Source organism: Suricata suricatta, chromosome 4 (genome assembly GCF_006229205.1).
Source record: "Suricata suricatta isolate VVHF042 chromosome 4, meerkat_22Aug2017_6uvM2_HiC, whole genome shotgun sequence".
NCBI lineage: Eukaryota > Metazoa > Chordata > Mammalia > Carnivora > Herpestidae > Suricata > Suricata suricatta.
The window spans coordinates 105,769,636-105,791,251 of NC_043703.1; the positions used below are offsets into that span (position 1 = coordinate 105,769,636).

General features: G+C 36.1%; 2 protein-coding genes across 6 annotated transcripts in view; one reads left to right on the top strand and one right to left on the bottom strand.

The window, feature by feature from the left end:
* PUS10 (pseudouridine synthase 10) overlaps positions 1-5,054 on the bottom strand; it is a 75,102-nt gene extending 70,048 nt beyond the window's left edge. For 3 of the 5 annotated variants that reach the window (XM_029937429.1, XM_029937428.1, XM_029937426.1), the window contains exons 1-2: positions 4,780-4,869; positions 481-621 (exon numbers count right to left, since the gene is read on the bottom strand). In XM_029937429.1, the coding sequence (XP_029793289.1) occupies positions 481-606 (126 nt within the window). In that variant the 5' untranslated portion in view covers positions 607-621; positions 4,780-4,869. Of the gene's footprint in view, positions 1-480; positions 622-4,779 lie in introns of those variants that run through there. The other 2 variants (XM_029937427.1, XM_029937430.1) reach the window with 2 other exon arrangements.
* A 297-nt stretch (positions 5,055-5,351) lies between these two features.
* On the top strand, positions 5,352-21,616 carry PEX13 (peroxisomal biogenesis factor 13). The gene is made up of 4 exons (XM_029937431.1): positions 5,352-5,488; positions 17,130-17,824; positions 18,357-18,482; positions 20,842-21,616. Exons 1-4 carry the CDS (start codon positions 5,397-5,399, stop codon positions 21,138-21,140), a joined length of 1,212 nt encoding a protein of 403 aa, XP_029793291.1. The 5' UTR covers positions 5,352-5,396; the 3' UTR covers positions 21,141-21,616.

Genomic DNA, 21,616 nt, shown 5'->3' on the forward strand with positions numbered 1-21,616 from the left:
GATGATGATAAGCATTTACTTCTGGAGGGTTACAAATACCTATTTGTAAGCACAAATGGTAATACCTAAAACAGAAAAAGAAAAAAATGCAGCCAAATCCACACTTAATAGAAGATCTTCCACTTAATAGAAGGTCTCAGGACTGTCATCCTCCTCCTGCCACATGTTACTAACATCTGGTTAGAAGTACTATTTTTCGATATCTGTCTAGTCTTAAGGAGAAATATATACAAACATTACATACATCAGGGATGTGCTCCACAAAGATCCCACTACATTAAGTGTTAGATATAATCACTCAAGAAGGAATTTACACTTTTATGGTACTAGTGGAAATTCCATAATTACCATTATCAGTAATTATTGTATTATAGGTTTTTTTTTAATTTAATGAAGAGCTATGGATAGATACTTGCCCTCAAACATACAGGTATTCATTTTAGAATAGAGAAACTATCTTTACAAACAAAATGAAAGTACCTTATAGGGAAGTTTGTAAGGTGCATGAAAATCCACACCACAGAATCTGAAGATACATCTGGGACAGGTACCAGTCCTGAGCAACATCTGGGCCACATGCTTATTTTCCTCAGTCAGTGGAAACATTCTGAGTAATTATAACTAGAAAGAAAGAAAAAGGAATGAATATATTTTGTGTTTTACTTTCACAAAGATGTCATCACCTTTAGGGATAAAAACTAGCTTTAATGTGAAAACACTATTTCATACTCACCAATAATATCCCTCTCATTTTATGCATATTTAAATATAAACTTGAAGGACATTTATTAGATGGATCAAGCAAAAGTTTCTAATTATCAAGGAATCAAACTTAGCATTCTGTATTATTGATAAAGTATGTCAATATAGCTAAATCAATCAAAAGAAATAAAAATAATCAAGAACGATTGTTTCTAAGGAGGGTAGTAAAAACAAAGAATATAGGAGTGAAATTTTGTTATTTTATACCATTCACATATTTATACTACTCAGCTATGTGAGAACACAGAGTAGTAAATTCAATAAACATTTCCTATTGGAGATTAAAAATGGGTTTGCTAGGAAAAAATAATCAAAGCAGTCTATATAATATTTTACTAGCCTTACTGATAGTTAAGCAGTCAAGTATTTAAAACAAATTGATCAGTAGATCTAAAAACATCAATTAGGGGTGCCTGGGTGGCTCAGTTGGTTAAGTGTCCAGCTTTGGCTCAGGTCATGATCTTACAGTTCGTAGGTTCGAGCCCCGCATCGGGCTCAGTGCTAACAGTCAGCTCAGAGCCTGGAGCCTGTCTTTGGATTCTGTATCTCCCGCTCTCTCTGACCCTCCCCTGCTCATGCTGTCTCTCTGTCTCTCAGAAATAAATAAAAAACATAAAATAAATAAATAAAATAAAATAAAACATCAATTATAGTTTGATAAAATAACTAAATGACAATCAATTATTAGCAAAATGAGAAAAATCTGCTCCTTTGATGCACAAGTAAACCCCCCCACACACAAATTACATGCAAAATAATTTAGAGTAACTATTATCTAAAACAAATTGCTAGGTTTTGTGATTTGAATAAACTCCCTGAGAACCAAATACTAGAGAATAGAGTAAAATCCAATATAAAACTCTCTTATTGCCAAGGAGTGGAACTAAAATTAAATTACATAATCATTCTGTTTTTCAAATATAGATATTCTGATTATTGTATCCTCTCATATTACTTTAAAATGAGAAACTAGCAATATTTTATAAAACAATAATTGCATGGCAGTATTATGGTATGGTGTAACTATGGTCATGCATATAAAAAGCAGTGGCATCTTTTAAGGGGCGCCTGGGTGGCTCGGTCGGCTAAGCATAGAACTTCAGCTCAGGTTATGATCTCATGGTTCGTGACTCGAGCCCTGCGTCAGGCTCCATGCTGACAACTCAGAGCCTGAAGTCTGCTTTGGATTCCGTGTCTCCCTCTCTCTTTGCCCCCCCTCCACCACTCATGTTCTGTCTCTTTCTCTCTCAAAAATAAATAAGACATTAAAAAAAAACCAGTGACACTTTTTAATTTGTGCAGTTTTATAATTCAAGTAAACTTGCTTAAAATTTGTGGGAGGGTAAAGCTCTTAACCAACTCCTTACTCTGAAGATGTGATTCTTAGAATTAGCTTGTGTTTTCCAACCCTTTAAAACCCACTACTACTTGCAAGTTGTTAGATGTTTACGGACACTTAATCAAAAGTATATCCTTCACACAAATAATGAGGAAGGCAGGTATAATGTATACTTATACAGAACGCTTCGCCATAAAAAATCAGTTCAGCAGCTAGGACTACAAACAACAGACTCCCTCTGGCTGAGTTCTAATTCAGGTGAATACAGTATGGGAACTGATAGACAGGAAGAGAAGAAACTCAAACATGTCTGGATACACCAGCGAGAACTTTGAGACACTGGAATTGAAGCTCTGATTTAGGGTTGCCTAACTACATTTGGGCTCAAGGTCATTTTCATGAAATGACACAGAGGATTTGGAGAACATTTGGTACACAGAGAAGCTCTGTGTGGTCATCAACATATACAAGTGATATGAATTCCTTCTGCTAGTCCATTTAATCTGCCAGTTTGATGCTGAGAAGAGGTTGGCATTCACTGAGGGGCCGATTAGCAGTATTTAAAGTATATCCCTGATTGCACTCTCCTTCCAGAGAAACAATTCTGTCTCACTCTATCTTTTCTTCTCCTTCCCATTAGTTAAGGCCAAAGATTTCATTTAATTCAGAATTAATCTTTAAGAGACAAACCCTCTTCCCTGATAAATAAGTGAATGAGGAAGTTCTTTAAAAGGACATTTTATAGCAAAGATTTCCCTAGGGACTTAAGTTAAATATTTTTATTAAAATGGATGCTTTTTAGGGACACTTGGGGGCTCATTCCATTAGGCATCTGACTCGATTTCTGCCCACGTCATGATCTCAGTTTGTGGATCGAGCCCCGTGCAGGGCTCCTTGTTGACAGTGAGGAGCCTGCTTAGGATTGATTCTCATTCTCCCCCCCACCCAAAAATAAACTTTAAAAAAATGGACGCAGGGGCACCTGAGTGGTTCAATCGGTTAAACGTCCGACTTCGGCTCAGGTCATGATCTCATAGTTTATGGGTTCAAGCCCCACATCAGGCTCTGCGCTGATAGCTCCCTGGAGCCTGCTTCAGATCCTGTGTCTTCCTTTCCCTCTGCCCCTTCCTTGCTCATGCTCTGCTCTCCTTGTCTCTCGATAATAAATAAACATTAAAAAAAACTTTTTAATGGATACATTCTAAGTATAAGATCATTCCATTTGCAACAACATGGATGGACAGACCTAACAGATTATTATGCTAAGTGAAGTAAGTCAGACTGAGAATGATAAATACCATATAATTTCACCTATAAGTGAAATTTAAAAAAAATTTTTTTAATGAAAACAGTAAGAATCTCTGTAAATACAAAGAACAAATTGATGGTTGCCAGAGGGAATGAGAGTGAGAAATACAGACTTCCAGTTATGAAATAAGTCACAGGAATAAAAGGCAATGATATTGTTAGTGGGTTGTAGGATGACTGATGGTAGCTACACTTGTGAGCACAGAATATCAATATGTATAAGTTGAATCACGATGTTTTACACTTGAAACTAACATAACATTGTGTGTCAAGTACACTAAAGTAAAAACAACTTTTTAATTGAAAAAAAAAAAGGGGGGGGGGATGCTTTCTTTCCTTTGGCCCAAAGACTAATGTTTACTACTCCAATAAGCACACGTAAAATAAAGGTAGCATACAAAGTCAATAAATGACACATTACAGTTTCTTGGCTCTGAGAAGTTCCCAAACCTGTTGGGGATTAGGAAACCTCTCGCCCCACGTAATTTGAAGAGGTCTTAAAAGAGAAAACAAAACCCTCTCTTTATGCGTTAGTAATGGAGCAGTCTTCTAAACCCTCTCAAGACTATTTTCATTTAGCAACAATCTAGCGACTTCTCAAGCATGTTAACATTAAAAGGAGGAAATGCAATATGTCTTAAATTTGTTTGTTTCATATTGATGTACAGCACTGAAAGGATTTCATAAGACATCAGAAATAAATTGTTCGATTTAAGGTTTATTATCTTGGAAAGCAAGCCCTGAGAAATACATTTCATACCGTAAGGTTTTCATTGTTGGCTGCCTTTGTTAAGATTTTTGCTTTTTGTTTAAGTGCTTGTTTTACAGAAAGATTTGGAACAAGTCATTGCAACAGAACCTCCTCCCACGTGTCAGCGTCTCTACCGGGTTAGAGTCCCTTCTCCAGAAACCAATGATAACTGGAGGAGACAATGGACTTTATTTTCACCTCTTGGACGATAACAGAAACCATTCGTTGCAAACAGAGAAGGAGCAGGGGCAAGTGAAAAAAACACCAAAATGGCCAGACTGAGTCTCACATCCCATCATCTTTTAACACTCATTTCCACAGAGAAGAGCGTCATTCGTCTCATGGGGGTGAGGAGGAGTGGATTTTCAGATCTTCATTGCGCTACCATTACACGCAGCTGTAGAATCTACTCGAGACTCCTGGAAATTCATCCAAAATCTAACCTCGAGCCTCTCCTTTGGCCAAGCAAGCCCTTACCCGCTTCAGTCAGGTCCAAGAAACTTCCCACCCACCCCTCCTTGCTAACAAGGCCGCTCCAGCAGAAAGGAAACGACTCCCTCCATCCAAACCTCTCCGATGCCCAGGCCGCCCTCCCACCCCTCGGACCTTCCAGCCTCACCTTCTCCCGAGACGCTGGAGCCAGAGGTTTAACCCCTTCCGGCCCCCAGAGGGAACGGGGAAGACTAAAGACAACGCACCTACTGCGTGTAGCAATTCTGTTCCCCGAGGAAACGAGAGCTTTAAAACGAAAGTACCAGGCCCTCTCGCAAGGCCTGAATGAACTCTCTCCCCTTCTTGTTTGTGGGGAAACCAGGAAAATTGCCTGTGCGCCGCCAAAATCCCTCACCCCACCCCCACCCCTGCTGGGGTAGGAGTCGGTGGGACCAAACACCCCCGCCAGAGCCGGACTAGTCTCAGAGAGGCCTCCGTGGACTCCGACGTCTAGGAAGTTGTAGTCGCTGTCAGAAATATCGATGAGCCCCTAGCCCTCAGGTTTAGAATGGACATTCTTGCTAAAGCACATAAAAAGAGACTGTTTCCCACCCCTGAGTATTAGCGGCATTGTCCTATCCTCAGGCCCCAGCTAGCAAAGCACTGCAAGCGACGTCCGGACTGCAGGAGTGGGCGGGGTGGAGGGCTCGGTATTCTGCCCGTTGCGCCTGGCGCGCGAGGTGATAGAGTACCGGGGACTGGAGCGTCCCAGCGCCGACTAGGAGTCGAGCGGAGGCGGAGGAGATGGCTTCCCAGCCGCCGCCTCCCCCGAAGCCCTGGGAGACCCGGCGAATTCCGGGGGCCGGGCCAGGACCAGGACCCGGCCCCACTTTCCAGTGAGTGTGGGATTCTTCACGCCGCGGGTGTGGTGGGCTGGAGCGGGAACTTGGCAGGAGACGGTTGATGCCGTTGTTGGGCTGAGATATCCCCTCCCCCCCCAACCAGACCCCAACGTTGAAGGTACCAAGGTGGGGACTGGGCGTCTATGTGGTGAATTTCAATGTCAAACAGCTGTTTCTAACTTGACGGCTTTTGGTAGGGATACTCTCCAGGGAGCCACAGGGCGCCTCACTGGGTCCCGGTGCTTGGAAGCAAGGGGGCGGCTTCATGCCCCTTCCTGTTAGCGGGACGCCGTGACAAAACTGCTAGATCCCCTTTAAAGCGTTAGACTTTCGGTCTTCCACAGATGAGAGTGGCTGGCACTTGCCCAGCCCCGGCTCGACAGGGAACAAAGTCTCTCCACAGCTTTTAACAGCCTCTCCAGAAGTTGGTGAAAGCCCAAAAGGTCGCTTTTACGCAACTGGAACCCAAGACTACACACGTTGCGTTGTTTTCTAGCATAACTCAACGTTTTGGATAAAGATTTGGAGAAGCAACTTTCAAGCGGAGTTCTAAATCCAAGACCTATGTAGATGGCCTTTGTGTGCAAAATAGTGTGTCATTTTTCTAAGGCCTGTGTGTTTTGTATTTGCTTTTAATCAGTGTTAAATGGATAAAAGGTTAAAATAGAATGAAAGAAGAGGTTCACAGCCTTGTTTGTTTCGTGTTGGGTGGCTCTGGATTTAGGTTTAGGGGATGACTTGCGAATGTCAATACCTGTCATACAGTAGGCGTACCTAACACCTAAAAATCCCCAGTATACTGGGATATATTTCTACTGTGTTCTAAAATCGTGTAATCCTCACTTAAACGTTACGACGCTTGAACGTATTAGCCACTTAATTTAATAATGATAGATACATAACAAGTAATAAGCCTTAATTATACTGTTAAGCCGGGGTGACACTTTTCTGTTACCTTTTTTAATAAGTCACCTGACTTTTAAAAAAAAGTTTGGACAGCTGTTTGGAAGATAGAGTTTTTATACTTGGCATCTTGTTAGAGTTCTGTTTATGTAAAATTAACCACTTTTTTCATTGTGAATTTTAAACACGTAGAGGCCAGTAGAAAGATAGTGAATACTTGTGTATTCACTCCTAGCTTTAAGAAATGTTATCATTTTTCCAGATTTGCCTCATATTTTTTTCATATATTTTAAAAAATAAAAATCATAGAAATGGTTAAGCCTCCCATTCTTCTTTCCTGCTTCAACTACTGTCCCTATTTGGTGTTTAGTGTGCCCGATTGTGTTTTTATACTTTATTTGATACTTTAGTACCTAGGTTTGTGTTACATATATATGTGTGTGTGTGTGTGTACAGTGTTCAGTATGTTTTTAAACTTTAAATAAATATTTTCAAACTGTATTATTTTGCAAAATTTTCCCCTTAAATATTATTGATTTTGAGATTTATCTTGTTCATACATATAGCTGTAGTCCATTTTAATTGCTGTAGAATGTTCTATTAAGAACAAACTATTCTGTGGTAGGTATTAAAGTATTAGTTATGTATTAAAACTGCTGCAGTGACCATTCTTGTGCCTTTCTCCTTGTCCACATTTCCAAGAGGCTTTCTAATGATGTTAGTGGGAATAGAATTGCTTGTTAGAGGGTATGCCTATCTTTACGTATTAACTATTGCCAAGTTGGTCCCCAAAGGGGTTTTATACCAGTTTTTACATTTTCACTAGTAGAGTATTCTGTTTCTACATTCTTTCTCACACTTGATCATGTTATTTTTTAGTTGTGTATTTGTCAATCTAATGGATGTGAAATATTTTCATCTTTAATTTGCACTTCTCTGATAAGATTGTCTTTTTGAAAGTTAATTAGCCATTTTAGATTTTTCTGTTGATACCTTTGGCTCACTTTTTAATTGACTGTATGTTTTCTTCTTAACTTGTTAAGAGTCCTTTATTCATACTAATTGTATTTTGTTTGTTTTTAATGTCTTTCAGGCTGTGGCTTGTCTTTTTGCTTTATTTATGTTCATGTTCATTTTTGTACAAATACCTTTTAATTTCAGTATAGCGAAAATTGTCATATTTTATTCGTGTTTTTTGTGTCTTGGTTAAGAAACTCTGTCTCAGATCAAAACTTTTTTTCTCTATTTTCTTTACTTATTTTTTTAAGTTGAATTATTTTGAGAGGGAGTAAGACAAGAGACAGAATCTCACGCAGGCTCTGCACTGTCAACTCAGAGCCCTGGGGGAGGGCTTATGAAAGGTGGGGGCGTGGATTTCACAGATCACAAGATCCTGACAAATCAGGAGTCTGACTCTTAACTGATTGAGCCACCCACGCACCCCTCTAAATGTTTTTTTAAATGTTCTGCATTTCACATTTGTATCTTTAATCCACCTGGAGCTGACTGTTGTACAAAATCAATGTGAAATAGAGAATCTAGTTGTTTTCCATGTGGACAACTGTCCCGGTACCATTAATTTATATATTCCACACTAGTTTATAATGTCATCTATATCACATTGTTTTCCTAAATGTGTGATTCTGTTTGGGGGACTTTCTGGTATATTCTATTGGTCTTTCTAATGCTAGCACCACACTTTTTAATAAGTTTTGATATCTGGTATGTCAGTAACCTCCACACGTTGCTGTTCTTCAAAATTGCCTTTGTTACATTTAACGTTTATAAAAAGAGTTACTGTGATTTTTATTGAAACTTTATATTTTATGAGAATTTGGACCTTTTTGCCTTAAATAATGTTTTATGACTGTCTCCATGAAGTACTTTTCCATCTTTTATAATCCAGCATGATCCAGACTTTTAATTTGTTCTCATGGTCTGGTTGAAATTCTCTTGTGTTCCATGTTGACAATCCTATCATTTACAAATAAGCCAGCATAGATAACCAACAATCTTGTTTTGCTTTTGACTTTCCTTGGAATGTTTCTCAGGTCTCATAATGTTAAGTATGATGGTTGCTTTTTGGTTTTGACAGTTCTCCTTTTGAACTTCCATCTCCTTGCTCAGATTTTTATTTTGAAGGAGTATTACAGTTAATGAATGACTTTTATGCATTTAATGAGATAATCGTATGTATTTTTTAAACTTTGAAATGTGGTTTGTATACATCAATTAACTTTTTAATGTTTTGAGTATCCTTAAATTTCTGGATGAACTGCTTAATTATGATTATTTGTAAAATACAATGCTGAATTCTGTTCTAATATTTTAAGATCTTTGCATATATATTTCTAGGTCAAATTAGCCTGTAATTTTCTTTCTTTGTACTACCCTTTTTTATATCCAGGTTGCATAGCTACAGAAATTTTCCTATTGAGTCTTATTCTTATTCCTTTATAGGTAGACTTTTATAGGTATTTTTTCCTTAGTCACCTTTAAGATTTTATCTAATACCTTGGTCCTCTGCAACTTTATTATGCTCTGTTCAAGTATGAATATACAGATATGTGTATTTTTTCCTCCCGCTCAGTATCTACAGTGTTCCTGCTCACTTACAATATTCACTGTAAAGGTTCAATCTTTCTTTTAATCCAGTAAATTTTTCACTAATTATATCTCTGTTGTTCAAGCAATATTCTTTCCCATTTCCTCTTCTGAGGGACTCCTAGGAATAGTTTCCACTACAAGTAACATTATCTGATTTACTGAGCTTTGGACTATAAACACATTTCTTATTTCCTTGACAAAAAGTCTATAGATCCTCTAACTCAACATTGTCATTAGGGAACTATGTTTTTCCTGGCTTCCTTTTTTTATTTTTTATTTTTGTAAGCTCTCTGAGAGTTTGGGCCATTTCTGTATTTGTCTTTCTTCTTTGAAAGGAATCTCTTTTTTCTTACAGTGCTTTAAAGATTTTTCTCTTTGTTTTTGGTTTGGGGCCATTATACTTTGTTGGGCCTCAGTGTAAACATTTTTGTTTGTGTTATTTAGGGTGGGATTCATAAAGACACTTGAATATGACTTGATATCTTTCATTAATTTCAGAAAAATCTCACCCATTATCTCTTCAGATATTGCTTCTGTCCATCATCTTTTCACCCCTTTGACTCCAACAGCATACATGCTCTGTCTTTCACTGTACAGCCCAGGCCTTATCCTCTTTTACATATATATATATAAATATAAATCCTTTTGTTACTCATACTACATTCTGGGTATTTTCTTCGAAATTCTCTTCTAGCTTATTGATGTTTTTCTTTCAAAATGTCTCATCTGGCATTGAACCAGTCATTAAGTTCATAGTTTCAGTTATTTTAATTTTTAGTTTTAGAATTTCTCTTTGGCCCTATTTATACTTTATTCTCTGCTGAAAAATCTCAATCTTGTCTTTTCTCCTTGAATATTTTGGTCTTAGTTGTTTAAAGTCTGTGCCTAGTAACTCCATTATCTTGTACACCTATGGATCTCTTTGAATTATCTAATGTTCTATTTTTTTTAACATGTAGTTTAGTCTTCATATAGGCCCAATTATTTTTTAATGAGAACTGGACATTGTTTGTAAATAATTTAAGGCAATTTGAGGCCTAGGATGCTATCTTCCTCTTGAGAGTTTGACTTTTGACAGGCATCTTATGCCACTGGCAGTCTATCAAGAATTGAACCAGTTTGAAGCTGTGGTTTTAGTGCCTACGAGGACTCGCCTATTTCCTATACAGCATTTCACCCTTGTTCCTAGCATGTGGCCCTTTAAGGTCCCAGTCTAAAGTGTGGAGTTTTACTGTGGCCCTCCTGTTTAGGGGTTTTGAGCTCTATAGTTTTTGTCTCCTTAGCACAAGGTGTCTATTGAAAGCTGCTCAGCTTCTCATCCTGTCAGCCATCTCTTCCAAAATTGACCCTTGTCCCTGGAGAAACATCTCAAAATGGACTCTTGAGTTTTCTCTTTCTCCTGGATATTGACTTCATAATTCCTCTATGCCTTGTTCTCTCATGTTTTATCAGGTACTGTTGTATGTTTTTACCTTTTCCAGTTTTTTTTAGTGGGAGGATTAGTCTGATTACCTAGAATGCCATTACTTGAAGTGGAATTCCCCAAGTTCTATCTATATTTTCACTGTGTTCCTTCGTCTACAACTAATTTCCTTCTTTCCTTATAGTTGCAAGATAATCCCTGTGTCTGTGAGTATCATGTCTAAGATATGTAATGGAGTTTTCATATTTACATGTTTTTATTTCATTTCAGTTTTTATTTCACAGATATCATTGCTTCATTGATGTCTATTTTAAACATACTTGCAGTCCTTTTTGAGCTGGTATATAAAATTTATTTTTCCTTGAATGAATTTTCATCCTAATTGTCGATTTTTGTTACTTTGGTTTCTTAGTGTTTATTTCTTCTTCTTGTGTATGAATTTTTGATATGTTTGTTTTGAATAAGCATTTTTGAGTTCTGTTTCCTTCCCCTTTTACATTTATCTCTCTCTGTCTAGTAGGTTTCTTTTTGCCTCTCCCTGCTCCTCCAGCATGCATCCTCCCATGTAAGAATCAGGTGTAAAAATGGTGGTTTAGATTAAGGATATCAAGATTAAGTAACTGAGTCAGTAGTTAACTTGTTTCATTCCCTGGGCTTGAGGCCTTGTCAGAGTCCAACCCTTCTTAGTTCTGTAACTTTCTAAAAATCTCAAACTTGTCGGGGAGTTTCATAATCTCTTTTTAGAAGCCAAAGTGGTGCATCCCAGCCTACAGCTTCAAGCAGTGAATAATTCCATTAGAATGGAGCACTGTTAGTTCTTGTTACTTCCTAGAAGTCTAAGTCCTGGTTGTTATTGCCTGATTTCAGACCTAGAAGTGAGTAGGCCCCTAGCTTCACCACTCCAGTCATTTTACATATCTGTTTCATTTCTGTTCTGTAAATCTAGATGTGCCTACTTGTTCTCTTTGTTTTACCTGTTATTGCTACCTTATGAAAACCAGGAAATACTTCACTGTTAGTCAGCTGACCCTTTTTAAAGTTTAGTTCTACTTTTTGTGATGTAATATAATATGAAGTAAACATATCCCATGAATTACTCTTGCCAAAAATTAACGTGATTCTAATTAAACCTTTAGATGCAATGTTTAATTTGGAATTGTAGGGGATAGAGATATATTTAAACAACATTTTGGGAAAACAGATCCAGAATGTAAGACATCCTAGAAGAAAACTGGCTGGGCCCTTCAAAAAGTCAAGGGCATTTTAAAAAATGGGATGATTCTAATTTAGAAGAAATGAGGACACAACTAACCAAATGCAGTGTGTGAACCTTAATTGAATTTTTGTTCAAAAAGCCCACAACAACCTAAAAGACATTTGACACTTACAACTCAATGATAAAAACGCAAGTACCCTTCTTTTTCAAATGGGCAAAATATCTGAATAGACATTTCTCCAGAGATCTAAAACTGGCAAATAAGCACATGAAAAGATACTCAACATCATTAACTGTCAGGGAAATCTAAAACAAAACCACAGTGACATACCACTTCATAACCCCTAGGTTGGCTATATGAAAAAGATAAATAATAACAAGTATTGGCAAAGATATGGAGAAATTGGAACACTCATGCACTGCTGGTAGGAATATAAAATGGTACAGTTGCTTTGGAAAACAATCTGGCAGGGCCATAGAAGGTAAGCATAGTTACTGTATGATCCAACAATTCCATGCCTAGGTACATATACCCAAGAGATATGAAAACATAGGTCCACACAAAACCTTGTACATAAATGTTTATGGTAACATTAGTCATAAAAGCCAAAAGGTGGAGGGGCGTCTGGGTGGCTCAGTTGGTTAAGCATCTGACTTCGGCTCAGGTCATGATCTCATGGTTCGTGGGTTCGAGCCCCACATCAGGCTCTGTGCTGACTGCAAGCTTAGAGCTTGGAGCCTGTATTCAGATTCTGTGTCTCCCTCTCTCTCTCTGACCTTCCCCAGCTCACACTATCTGTCTGTCTGTCTGTCTCTCTCTCTCTCTCTCTCTCAAAAATAAATAAAAACATTAAAAAAAATTTTTTATAGCCAAAAAGTGGAAACAACACTAAATGTCCATCAGCTGATGCATGGATAAATATAACTCAGCAGTAAACAGGAATGAAGTACTAATAAATGCTACAATATGGATGAAACTTCAAAACATTATGTTAAGTAAAAGTAGCCAGTCACAAAATATCATATATTGTATGACTCATTTACAGTAGATTCTCATTATTTGCAGATACCATATTTGCAAATTCTCTTACTAAAATTTATTGAATCTCAAAATCAATGCTCATGGCACTTTCATGATCATTCACAAACATGAATAGAGTGGCAAAAGCTCTGAGTCATCTCAGATGAGATGTGCTGAGGTTGAACAAAGCAACGCGCTGGCTTCTTGTTTTATCTTTCAGCTTTAACCAGGTGTCCTTTTAACAATCAAATGGATGCCACATTTTTCATATTTTTGTTGGTGATTTCGCTATTGTAAAACAGCCTCTAAGTAAGGAGCAATGATTGTATATTTTTGAATTTGATATTCATAGCAATTTTATACAGTATAACTTTTGCAAATAAAAGAACTAACTATATATGAGATAACCAGAATTGACAAACCTATAGGGACAGAAATTAGATTAGTCATTACCTAGGATAGGGAATAGATTAGGAAATGGGTAATAACTACTAATGAATGTGGGATTTCTTCCTGGGATGATAAAAATGTTTTGAAATTGCATAGGTTGATAGTTGCACACCTCTGGTATCTCAATAAAACTGTTTAAAGACACTTGAGGGTAATGGACATGTGTTGAATATTAATTGGATAATGACATGGAATTGTTAATTTTTAGAGATATAAAAGTGGTATTATGTTTTGTATGAAATATCTTTGCTCTTAGGAGATACATGCTGAGGTATTTAGGAGTAATGTTTCAAATCTACGAGTTAATTTCAAACTGTTCAAAAAATTTTAAAAGACTAGACAGTGAAAGTAAGTTAATGTGGCAAAACAATAGTAGCTGTTAATCTGTATAGAAGGAATGTGGGTATTCATTGTACTTTTAACCTTTTTTCTGGTTGAAATTTTTCAAAATAAAAAGTTGGGTTGGGGAGACTTTTGGCACATTCAGCACAGACTATACATCTTTTGTTATTCTAAGTCGTAGGTGTGTTTAGTTCTTATTTTGCTGGTTGTAACAGAAAGCCAGACTGAATGTGGACACTGGATGTACTTGTATATGCCAGAAATAGCATTAAAACCAGAGAAGAGTAAGAAGAAACTTTTTTTATTAAATATTTACATTTAATTCCTTATAATTTTTAAACTAACATATTCATTAAAATTTATAAAACAAAAAGATATATAAAGAAAAAATAATCTATTAATAGTCTGTATTTTTAAATATTCACTAAAAGGAAGGATATATAAAGAAAAAGTAATCTGTATTAATAGTCTGTGTCTTTTTAAATATTCACTAAAAAGAGACTTCAGCATCGTGTTTACATCAGTACCTATTATAAGCTAAGCCCTATAGTAGGTGATGGAAAAGCAAGGAAACCTCCTGTACCTGTGAGGAGCTCACCTTGTAGAAGTGGCAGACATGTATACAAATGTAGGATACTGTACAATAATGGACAAAGAATTGTGGGCAGAATAAGCAAAAAACAAAAAAACCCTATAAAGGACAAATAGAAAAGCTAAGCAGAATATTAAAACATCTGCTTGAATGCATTATAGAATAAATAAGATAAAGATTTATGGAGCCCAGATCTAGAGAAAGATGGAAATCCACAAAGGTGAAAGTAGATTCTCATAGAAGCTGCTGCTGATTACAAAAGAAGCAGTTCAGATGATGGGAAGCTAATTGGAGAGCACTTTTGACAGACTCTTGGAGCATGGTTAGATTCTAGTAGTCCTCCGAGACAAGGTGCTGATAAATTACCCATACCTTGTGTTATGACCCTGAAAAGATACATCTATCTAGATATGAGAATATAAAAGAAGCAGACATGCTCTTACAGGAACATAAGCCCAGCTTCAGATCATCTCAATCCCTGAAATTAGATTAAGGACAATCATGGATTGAGAATAGCTTCAGCAGGCTAGTTTGCCTGAAGCAAACTAGAGGATAGTTCAGAAAATCGTATCCAGAATGAAATACATCTGTAGGAAGAGAGCATCATCCAAAGTCTCAAATTCTTGCTACAATTCTTCATGTTTGTCTCATGCATGAGCAAAATCAAATAGCTGGACCCAGAAGGATATTAGATAACATAAATTAAAACTAAATGAAACAACAGTTGAGAAAAGAGATTCAAAGAGGTTCTAGAAATTGGAGTTACTGAAGAGATTTTAACTTAAATTAACAATGTTTAATATGTTGAAGGCATTAGAAGAAAACATAAGGAATTTTGGCAGATAATTGGAAACTATCAAAAGGAAAAGGAATATGTAGAACAAAAATACAGCAACCAAAATTAGGAGCTCATTGGGTTTAACAACACTTTAGACACTGCTACAGAGATAATTAGCAACTTAGAGCAATGTTCTAAAGTGTGTTCTGTAGCTACCAAGACTGTGGCTGCTGTTTTTCAAACTATGAGTTAGCAACACACAACAAGATAATGAAATTACGGCCAGAATGTAAAGCACCGTTAATACTAAGCATACTATTTAGTTCAATTGGCATTAAGAATTCGTTGATTCACCTTATGGTCCAAGATACTTATTTTGTGATGGACTGGGCAGTGACCTGAAGGAGAGTTAGGGAAAAAATGCCAACATAGTTTTGCACAAAGAGACAATAGGGCAGGAAATGTAGAAAGGAAGGGAAGAGATTTAGAGGATTAACCAAGGTATAATTTAAAGGTAGAGAAGATGAGGGATGCCTGGGTGGCTCAGTCAGTTAAGCGTCTGATTGTGGCTCAGGTCATGATCTGAGGGTTTGTGGGTTCAAGCCCCAGGTCAGTTTCTGTGCTGACGGTTTGGAGCCTGGAGCCTACCTCTGATTCTGTGTCTCCTTCTCTCTGCCCCTCCCCCACTCACACTCTGTCTCTTTCAAAAATAATAAACATTAAAAAAATAAAAATAGAGAAGATCAGGGGCATCTGGGTGGTTCAGTCGGTTAAGTGTCCTACCAGCTTAGGTCATGATCTCACAATTCATGGGTTCAAGCCCCATGTCAGGCTCTGTGCTGACAGCTCAGAACCTGGAGCCTGCTTCAGATTCTGTGTTTCCCTCTCTTTCAAAAATAAACATTAAAAAAAATTTTAATAGAGAAGTTGAACAGTCCTATGATTATAAAGCAGTGCTTCTCAAAATATTTATGCTGAGAGCTAATAACTTTATAAAATACAGTAAAAATATAGCAAAGTCAAATTGCTTAAACAGTCTCATTGTTGTACTTCTCTCATTATAGTTTGGTACGCATGACTCAGAAATTAGCACTGGGTCACAAACCATATTTTAAGTAGCATGATACTAAAGAAATTGAATTTGTAATCAAAATCATAATCATCTTGATAGATGTTGAGAAATCATTTGATAAAAAGTGTTTTTTCATGGTAAAAACTCTTAGCAAATAGAAATAGAAAACAAGCTACTAAATTTACAGTAACTCTATAGTAAATATAATAATGGTGACATACTGAGAACTTTCCCTTTGAGATCAGGAATGAGACAAGAATGCCTGTTAATCACTTCTATTCAAGATTCTACAACGTGTCCTACGTGCAATACCTTCCTTAATAATCAAAACTATAAAAATTGAAAAAGAAGAAATAAACCTATCATTATTCAGGTACAATATAACTGCAAATCCTTAATCGAAAATCCAAAAGAATGAAAAACAAGATTGTTGGATACAAGGGCCATATTTTTAAAAATCTATTATTTCTTCATAACAGTATCAAAGTGAAATTTTAGAAGACACTATTTACAGTAGCATCAAAAGATATCAAATGTACAGGAATAAATTTAAAGAAAACCTGCCACAAGGAAACTATAAAACATTATGGAAACTCAATAAAGTTGTTTTTTAAAAACCATTATTCAGTAAAATCTTTAAAAGATCTAATATGGCCACGTAAGTGGCTCAGTTGGTTTAGTTTCTGACTCTTGATTTCTTGATTTCAGCTGAGATTGTGAGATCCAGTCCTACATCTGGGCCCCCAGAGAGCCTGCTTGAGACTCTCTTTACCCCCTCTCCCCTGAACACTCAGGCGCTTGTTTACATAACTAAACAAAAAAATAACAGTTTAGTCAGCTATTTTATCTTGTTCGTTTTAACACTGAGATTCTAAGCATGTGAATATTAGAGACTAATCCTTATTCTTACCATATCTTCAGTAGATCTGCCATTAACACTAGGTATGTAAGAGGTATTTAAGGGGCGCCTGGGTAGCTCAGTACGTTAAGCATCCAACTTCGGCTCAGGTCATGATCTCATGGTTTGGTTCGTGGGTTTCTGTGCTGATAGTTCAGAGCCTGGAGCCTACTTCCGATTCTATGTCTCCCTCTGTCTCTACCCCTCTCCTACTTGTGCTCTGTCTCAAAAATAAATAAACAAATTTTTAAAAGTAAGATGTGTTTAATAGTTACTTTGAATTGAATTTATTATGTGCTTAAGTTACTATTTTGAATCTTCTTTTTTTTTTAGATCTGCTGATTTGGGTCCTAATTTATTGACAAGACCTGGACAACCAACACTTACCAGAGTGCCCCCACCTATTCTTCCAAGGCCATCACAGCAGACAGGAAGCAGCAATGTGAATACTTTCAGACCTGCTTATAGTTCATTTTCTTCAGGATATGGTGCTTATGGAAATTCATTTTATGGAAGCTATAGCCCTTATAGTTATGGATATAATGGGTTGGGCTATAACCGCCTCCGTGTGGATGATCTGCCACCCAGTAGATTTGTTCAGCAAGCTGAAGAAAGCAGTAGAGGTGCATTTCAGTCCATTGAAAGTATTGTACATGCATTTGCCTCTGTCAGTATGATGATGGATGCTACCTTTTCAGCCGTCTATAACAGTTTCAGGGCTGTATTGGATGTAGCAAATCACTTTTCCCGATTAAAAATACATTTCACAAAGGTTTTTTCAGCTTTTGCATTAGTTAGGACTATAAGGTATCTTTACAGACGGTTACAGTGGATGATAGGTTTAAGAAGAGGCTCTGAGAATGAGGACCTGTGGGCAGAAAGTGAAGGAACTGTGGCCTGTCTTGGTGCCGAGGACAGAGCAGCTAACTCAGCCAAATCTTGGCCAATATTCTTGTTCTTTGCTGTTATTCTTGGTGGTCCTTACCTCATCTGGAAACTGCTGTCTACCCATAATGATGAAGTCACAGGTAAGAGTAATAGAATAGGTTCAAAAACCACATAACAATCTTGAATTTCAAGAATAGATTTTTAAATTAATGTTTTTTATGTTCATTTGGATTTAATATTTTGATTCAGTTATATTTTCAGTTAAGAAATTGAAAATGAATATGTAGCTAAAACAGGCTCATTGATTTATTTATTGTTTGTTTAATATAACAGTACACATTGCCTGACTATTGTTTACAGGGTATTGATCTTGATGCTGTAGAGGATACAAAGATGCATAGGACATAATTCCCTTATCTTTCTAAAAGTTATTGGCAGGGAACTGGATAAGACAATATACAGGTAATTGTAATTTTGACCTTGAAAAAAAGGAGAAAGTTCATAATAAATATCCTAGTGAACATACTGTTGGATTTTACATAGTGTTAATTATAGAATTTACTTTGGCGGAGAGTGGTGCTTTTCTCTTGGCAAATAGTTTTATACAGTTTACACCATAGCCAGTGAACACTAACCCTAACTTTAATTCTTAATTCTTTATTTGGTTTGTAGATAACACCAACTGGGCAAGTGGTGAGGATGACCATGTAGTTGCTAGAGCAGAATATGATTTTGCTGCTGTATCTGAAGAAGAAATTTCTTTCCGTGCTGGTGATATGCTAAACTTAGCTCTCAAAGGTAACAAAACATGAATAAATTGGAATTACCCATGAATTTTTTGACTCTGTAAATGTAATATTAAAAACTGCAATAAAAGATCTGGGTCATTGTTAGTTAACTCAGAAGTAGTTGCTAGGATTTCTCTTTTGTGTCAGTTTAGAACTTCCAGATCTGAGAATGTGGAAGAAAAATGCCCCACAGGGTTGGTCCAATGGTATTTCACTGAGATAAGGAAAGCTTTTGATTGTATAATCACTTATAAACTCAAAACTTGGACTCCAAACTCCGTTAATCCCCACACAAAAACATGAGGTTAACACTACATGTAACAATCTAACAACCCAAAAGAAATTCTCACGTCACGTAAGTATTCCTATCAGTCTTAATTGCTCAGATTGGTAGTGCTTTCTTTTTTATTTAAATAGTGTTTACTTCAAAAACTCCAACATGAATATTTTAGGAATTACTGTTATGAAATATTAAAGAACCCCAGCAAGAAATTTATACACACCACAGGTTCGTTTTTGGACCAGGTCACTAATAGTTTTTAATGGCTTCAGGCAAAATAGCCTTTTCCCTTAGCTTTCCTTAGTAATGATGATCAGAATTTCTATGGATTTGCAAAAAAAAAAAAAAAAAAAAAAAGATTTTTGTATGTTTGTGGGGATTCAGGTTTGTTAGAAAAAGTAGCATTTTGTTAAAATGGTAAAAATACTAGTGACGATAGTAACAGCTACCCATATAGTATAAGGCAGTATACTTTATATCTTTCATTTAACTCTTATAAAAATGCTATGATGTAGATACTATTATTATCCTGACCTTGTTTTACTTATGAGAAAACTGAGACTCAGAATGACTAAATGGGATCACAATGCTAAGATGTGATGGAGCTGGACTGTGAATCTAGGTTTGCCTGACTTCAGAAACTACTTGTAACCTCTTTGACTGTTTTCCATGTGATCTATTAATGGAAACTTGAGCCTTTAATTAGTTCTAGTCATTCTTTATATAAAGAAAAAAATACCTTCAATGTTCATATAATTTGTTTATTATATAAATAATTGAAAATTTTAGATCAGGGGCGCCTGGGTGGCTCAGTCGGTTAAGTCTCCGGCTTCGGCTCAGGTCAGATCTCACGTTCGTGGGTTCGAGCCACGCATCAGGCTCTGTGCTGACGGCTAGCTCAGAGCCTGGAGCCTGTTTCCGGTTCTGTGTCTTCTTCTCTCTCTGTATCAAAAATAAATAAAACATTTAAAAAAAAAAAAGAAAATTTTAGATCAAATTTGCTAGATCTCTGCCTCATCCCTCATACAGAAAACCTAGGCTTGGAAGTATTAAATTCATATTTTTCTTCTAGTGAAAATAATACTTTCCTACTCTGGATTACAAAAGATGGATTTCTTTTTAAGATTTATTGTTAAAGCTAGGACCAATGCAAGTAATTAGTTTTATTTAATCTAACTAAAGTATAAAGAAGATCAGTTACATTTCTCATATTATTCTTCCACTAATGACCCCTCTTAACACTTTAGCTTTGCTTCTTTGTTTTCCTACATTGCCCAAAGTACATTTGAGCATTTAGAACAAAATCAGTCACAGGCATGGTTGATTTTAAGTGTTCTATTAATTTTTCTCTATTGTAGAGTATTAAACATAAAAATGTTATATTGTGCCTAACTTATAGTGTTGAACTAAATAAAACTCTTAACAGATAAACAGCTTTTTAAAGATATGAGTAATCTTTAAAATACCAAAATACAAAATTGAATATATTAAGTAAATCTTTCCTACTTTAAGCTTAGAGTATTGCCTTACTTTTTTGTCATGTGACTAGAGATAACTGAGGTTTTATTTTTGCCCATCTTGTATTAAAGTTAGCATTTAGTATCTTCAGAATTATTCATCATAGTCACATAGAATGAATTTTATACTTTGGCTAAAAGTTATGTAAAGAAATTTGGCTTGTATAAAGGTATGTAGTTTCTGTACTTCCTTGTAACCTCTATTGAGAAGGACTGGGAAATTCATTTCTTAAATTTCAATTTAAAATATGAAAGACCATGATGTTAGTTTTAGCTTTTGGGAGAACTGAATCTCCTTACTCTATGAATGGACCAACTAATAATAAACTTCATGTTCTTCAAAGTTGAAAATATAGTAAGTATAAAATAAATTATAAATTATAAGAAGGGACTCTAGAACTGTTAAGCCTACTCCTCATTTGATTTTGAATATATATATATATATATATATATATTTGCTTATGTATCTTATTGTGTAAGTGTAACACGGATTTTACTTAATATTTTATTATTAATATTCTGTTGGACTCCAAAATGTGTTATAATTACAAGGCTGTCTTTTCTTCCATCAGAACAGCAACCCAAAGTGCGTGGTTGGCTTCTGGCTAGTCTTGATGGTCAAACAACAGGACTTATACCTGCTAATTATGTCAAAATTCTTGGTAAAAGAAGAGGTAGAAAAGCAGTGGAATCCAGTAAAATTTCCAAGCAGCAACAATCTTTTACCAACACAACACAAATTAAAGGAGCCACGGGTGGTGATTCTTTGGATGAACAAGAAGCTGCCTTTGAATCTGTTTTTGTTGAAACTAATAAGGTTCCAGTTGCACCTGATTCCACTGTGAAAGGTGGCGATAAACAAGATCTTTGATACCTTACATGTTTGCCTGCAATTGAACTATACTTTACTTTTTAAAAATTACTTCCTACAAGGAAACTAATCTACAATCCAATGAACACAGTTGTTAATGGCTATTCCCGGTGTTTTGCTGCTAGAAATTATTAAAGTTGTACACTAGTATGTTGGTCTAGTGACCTGGTTACATTTTATGAGTTCTTAGACCATGAAGATACTTGTTTCACCTAGATTTTAAGATTATGGAGACTGCTATCATTTTCATCTTACTTAAAATTCTTTGTTTATTGAAAGAGTAAGATTGATGAACTATAGAATACACTGTTTACTACAGTACGGATCATTAATGCTTTTTAAAGTTAGAGATTTGGAATTGATTTGGAATCCTCAGATACTGAGTGATAACACATAAATATGAGAACAAGCAAAAGGCTAATTTTTTTACAACTTTAATTAAACTGAATAATAAAAAATTTTTGATCTGTGTTATA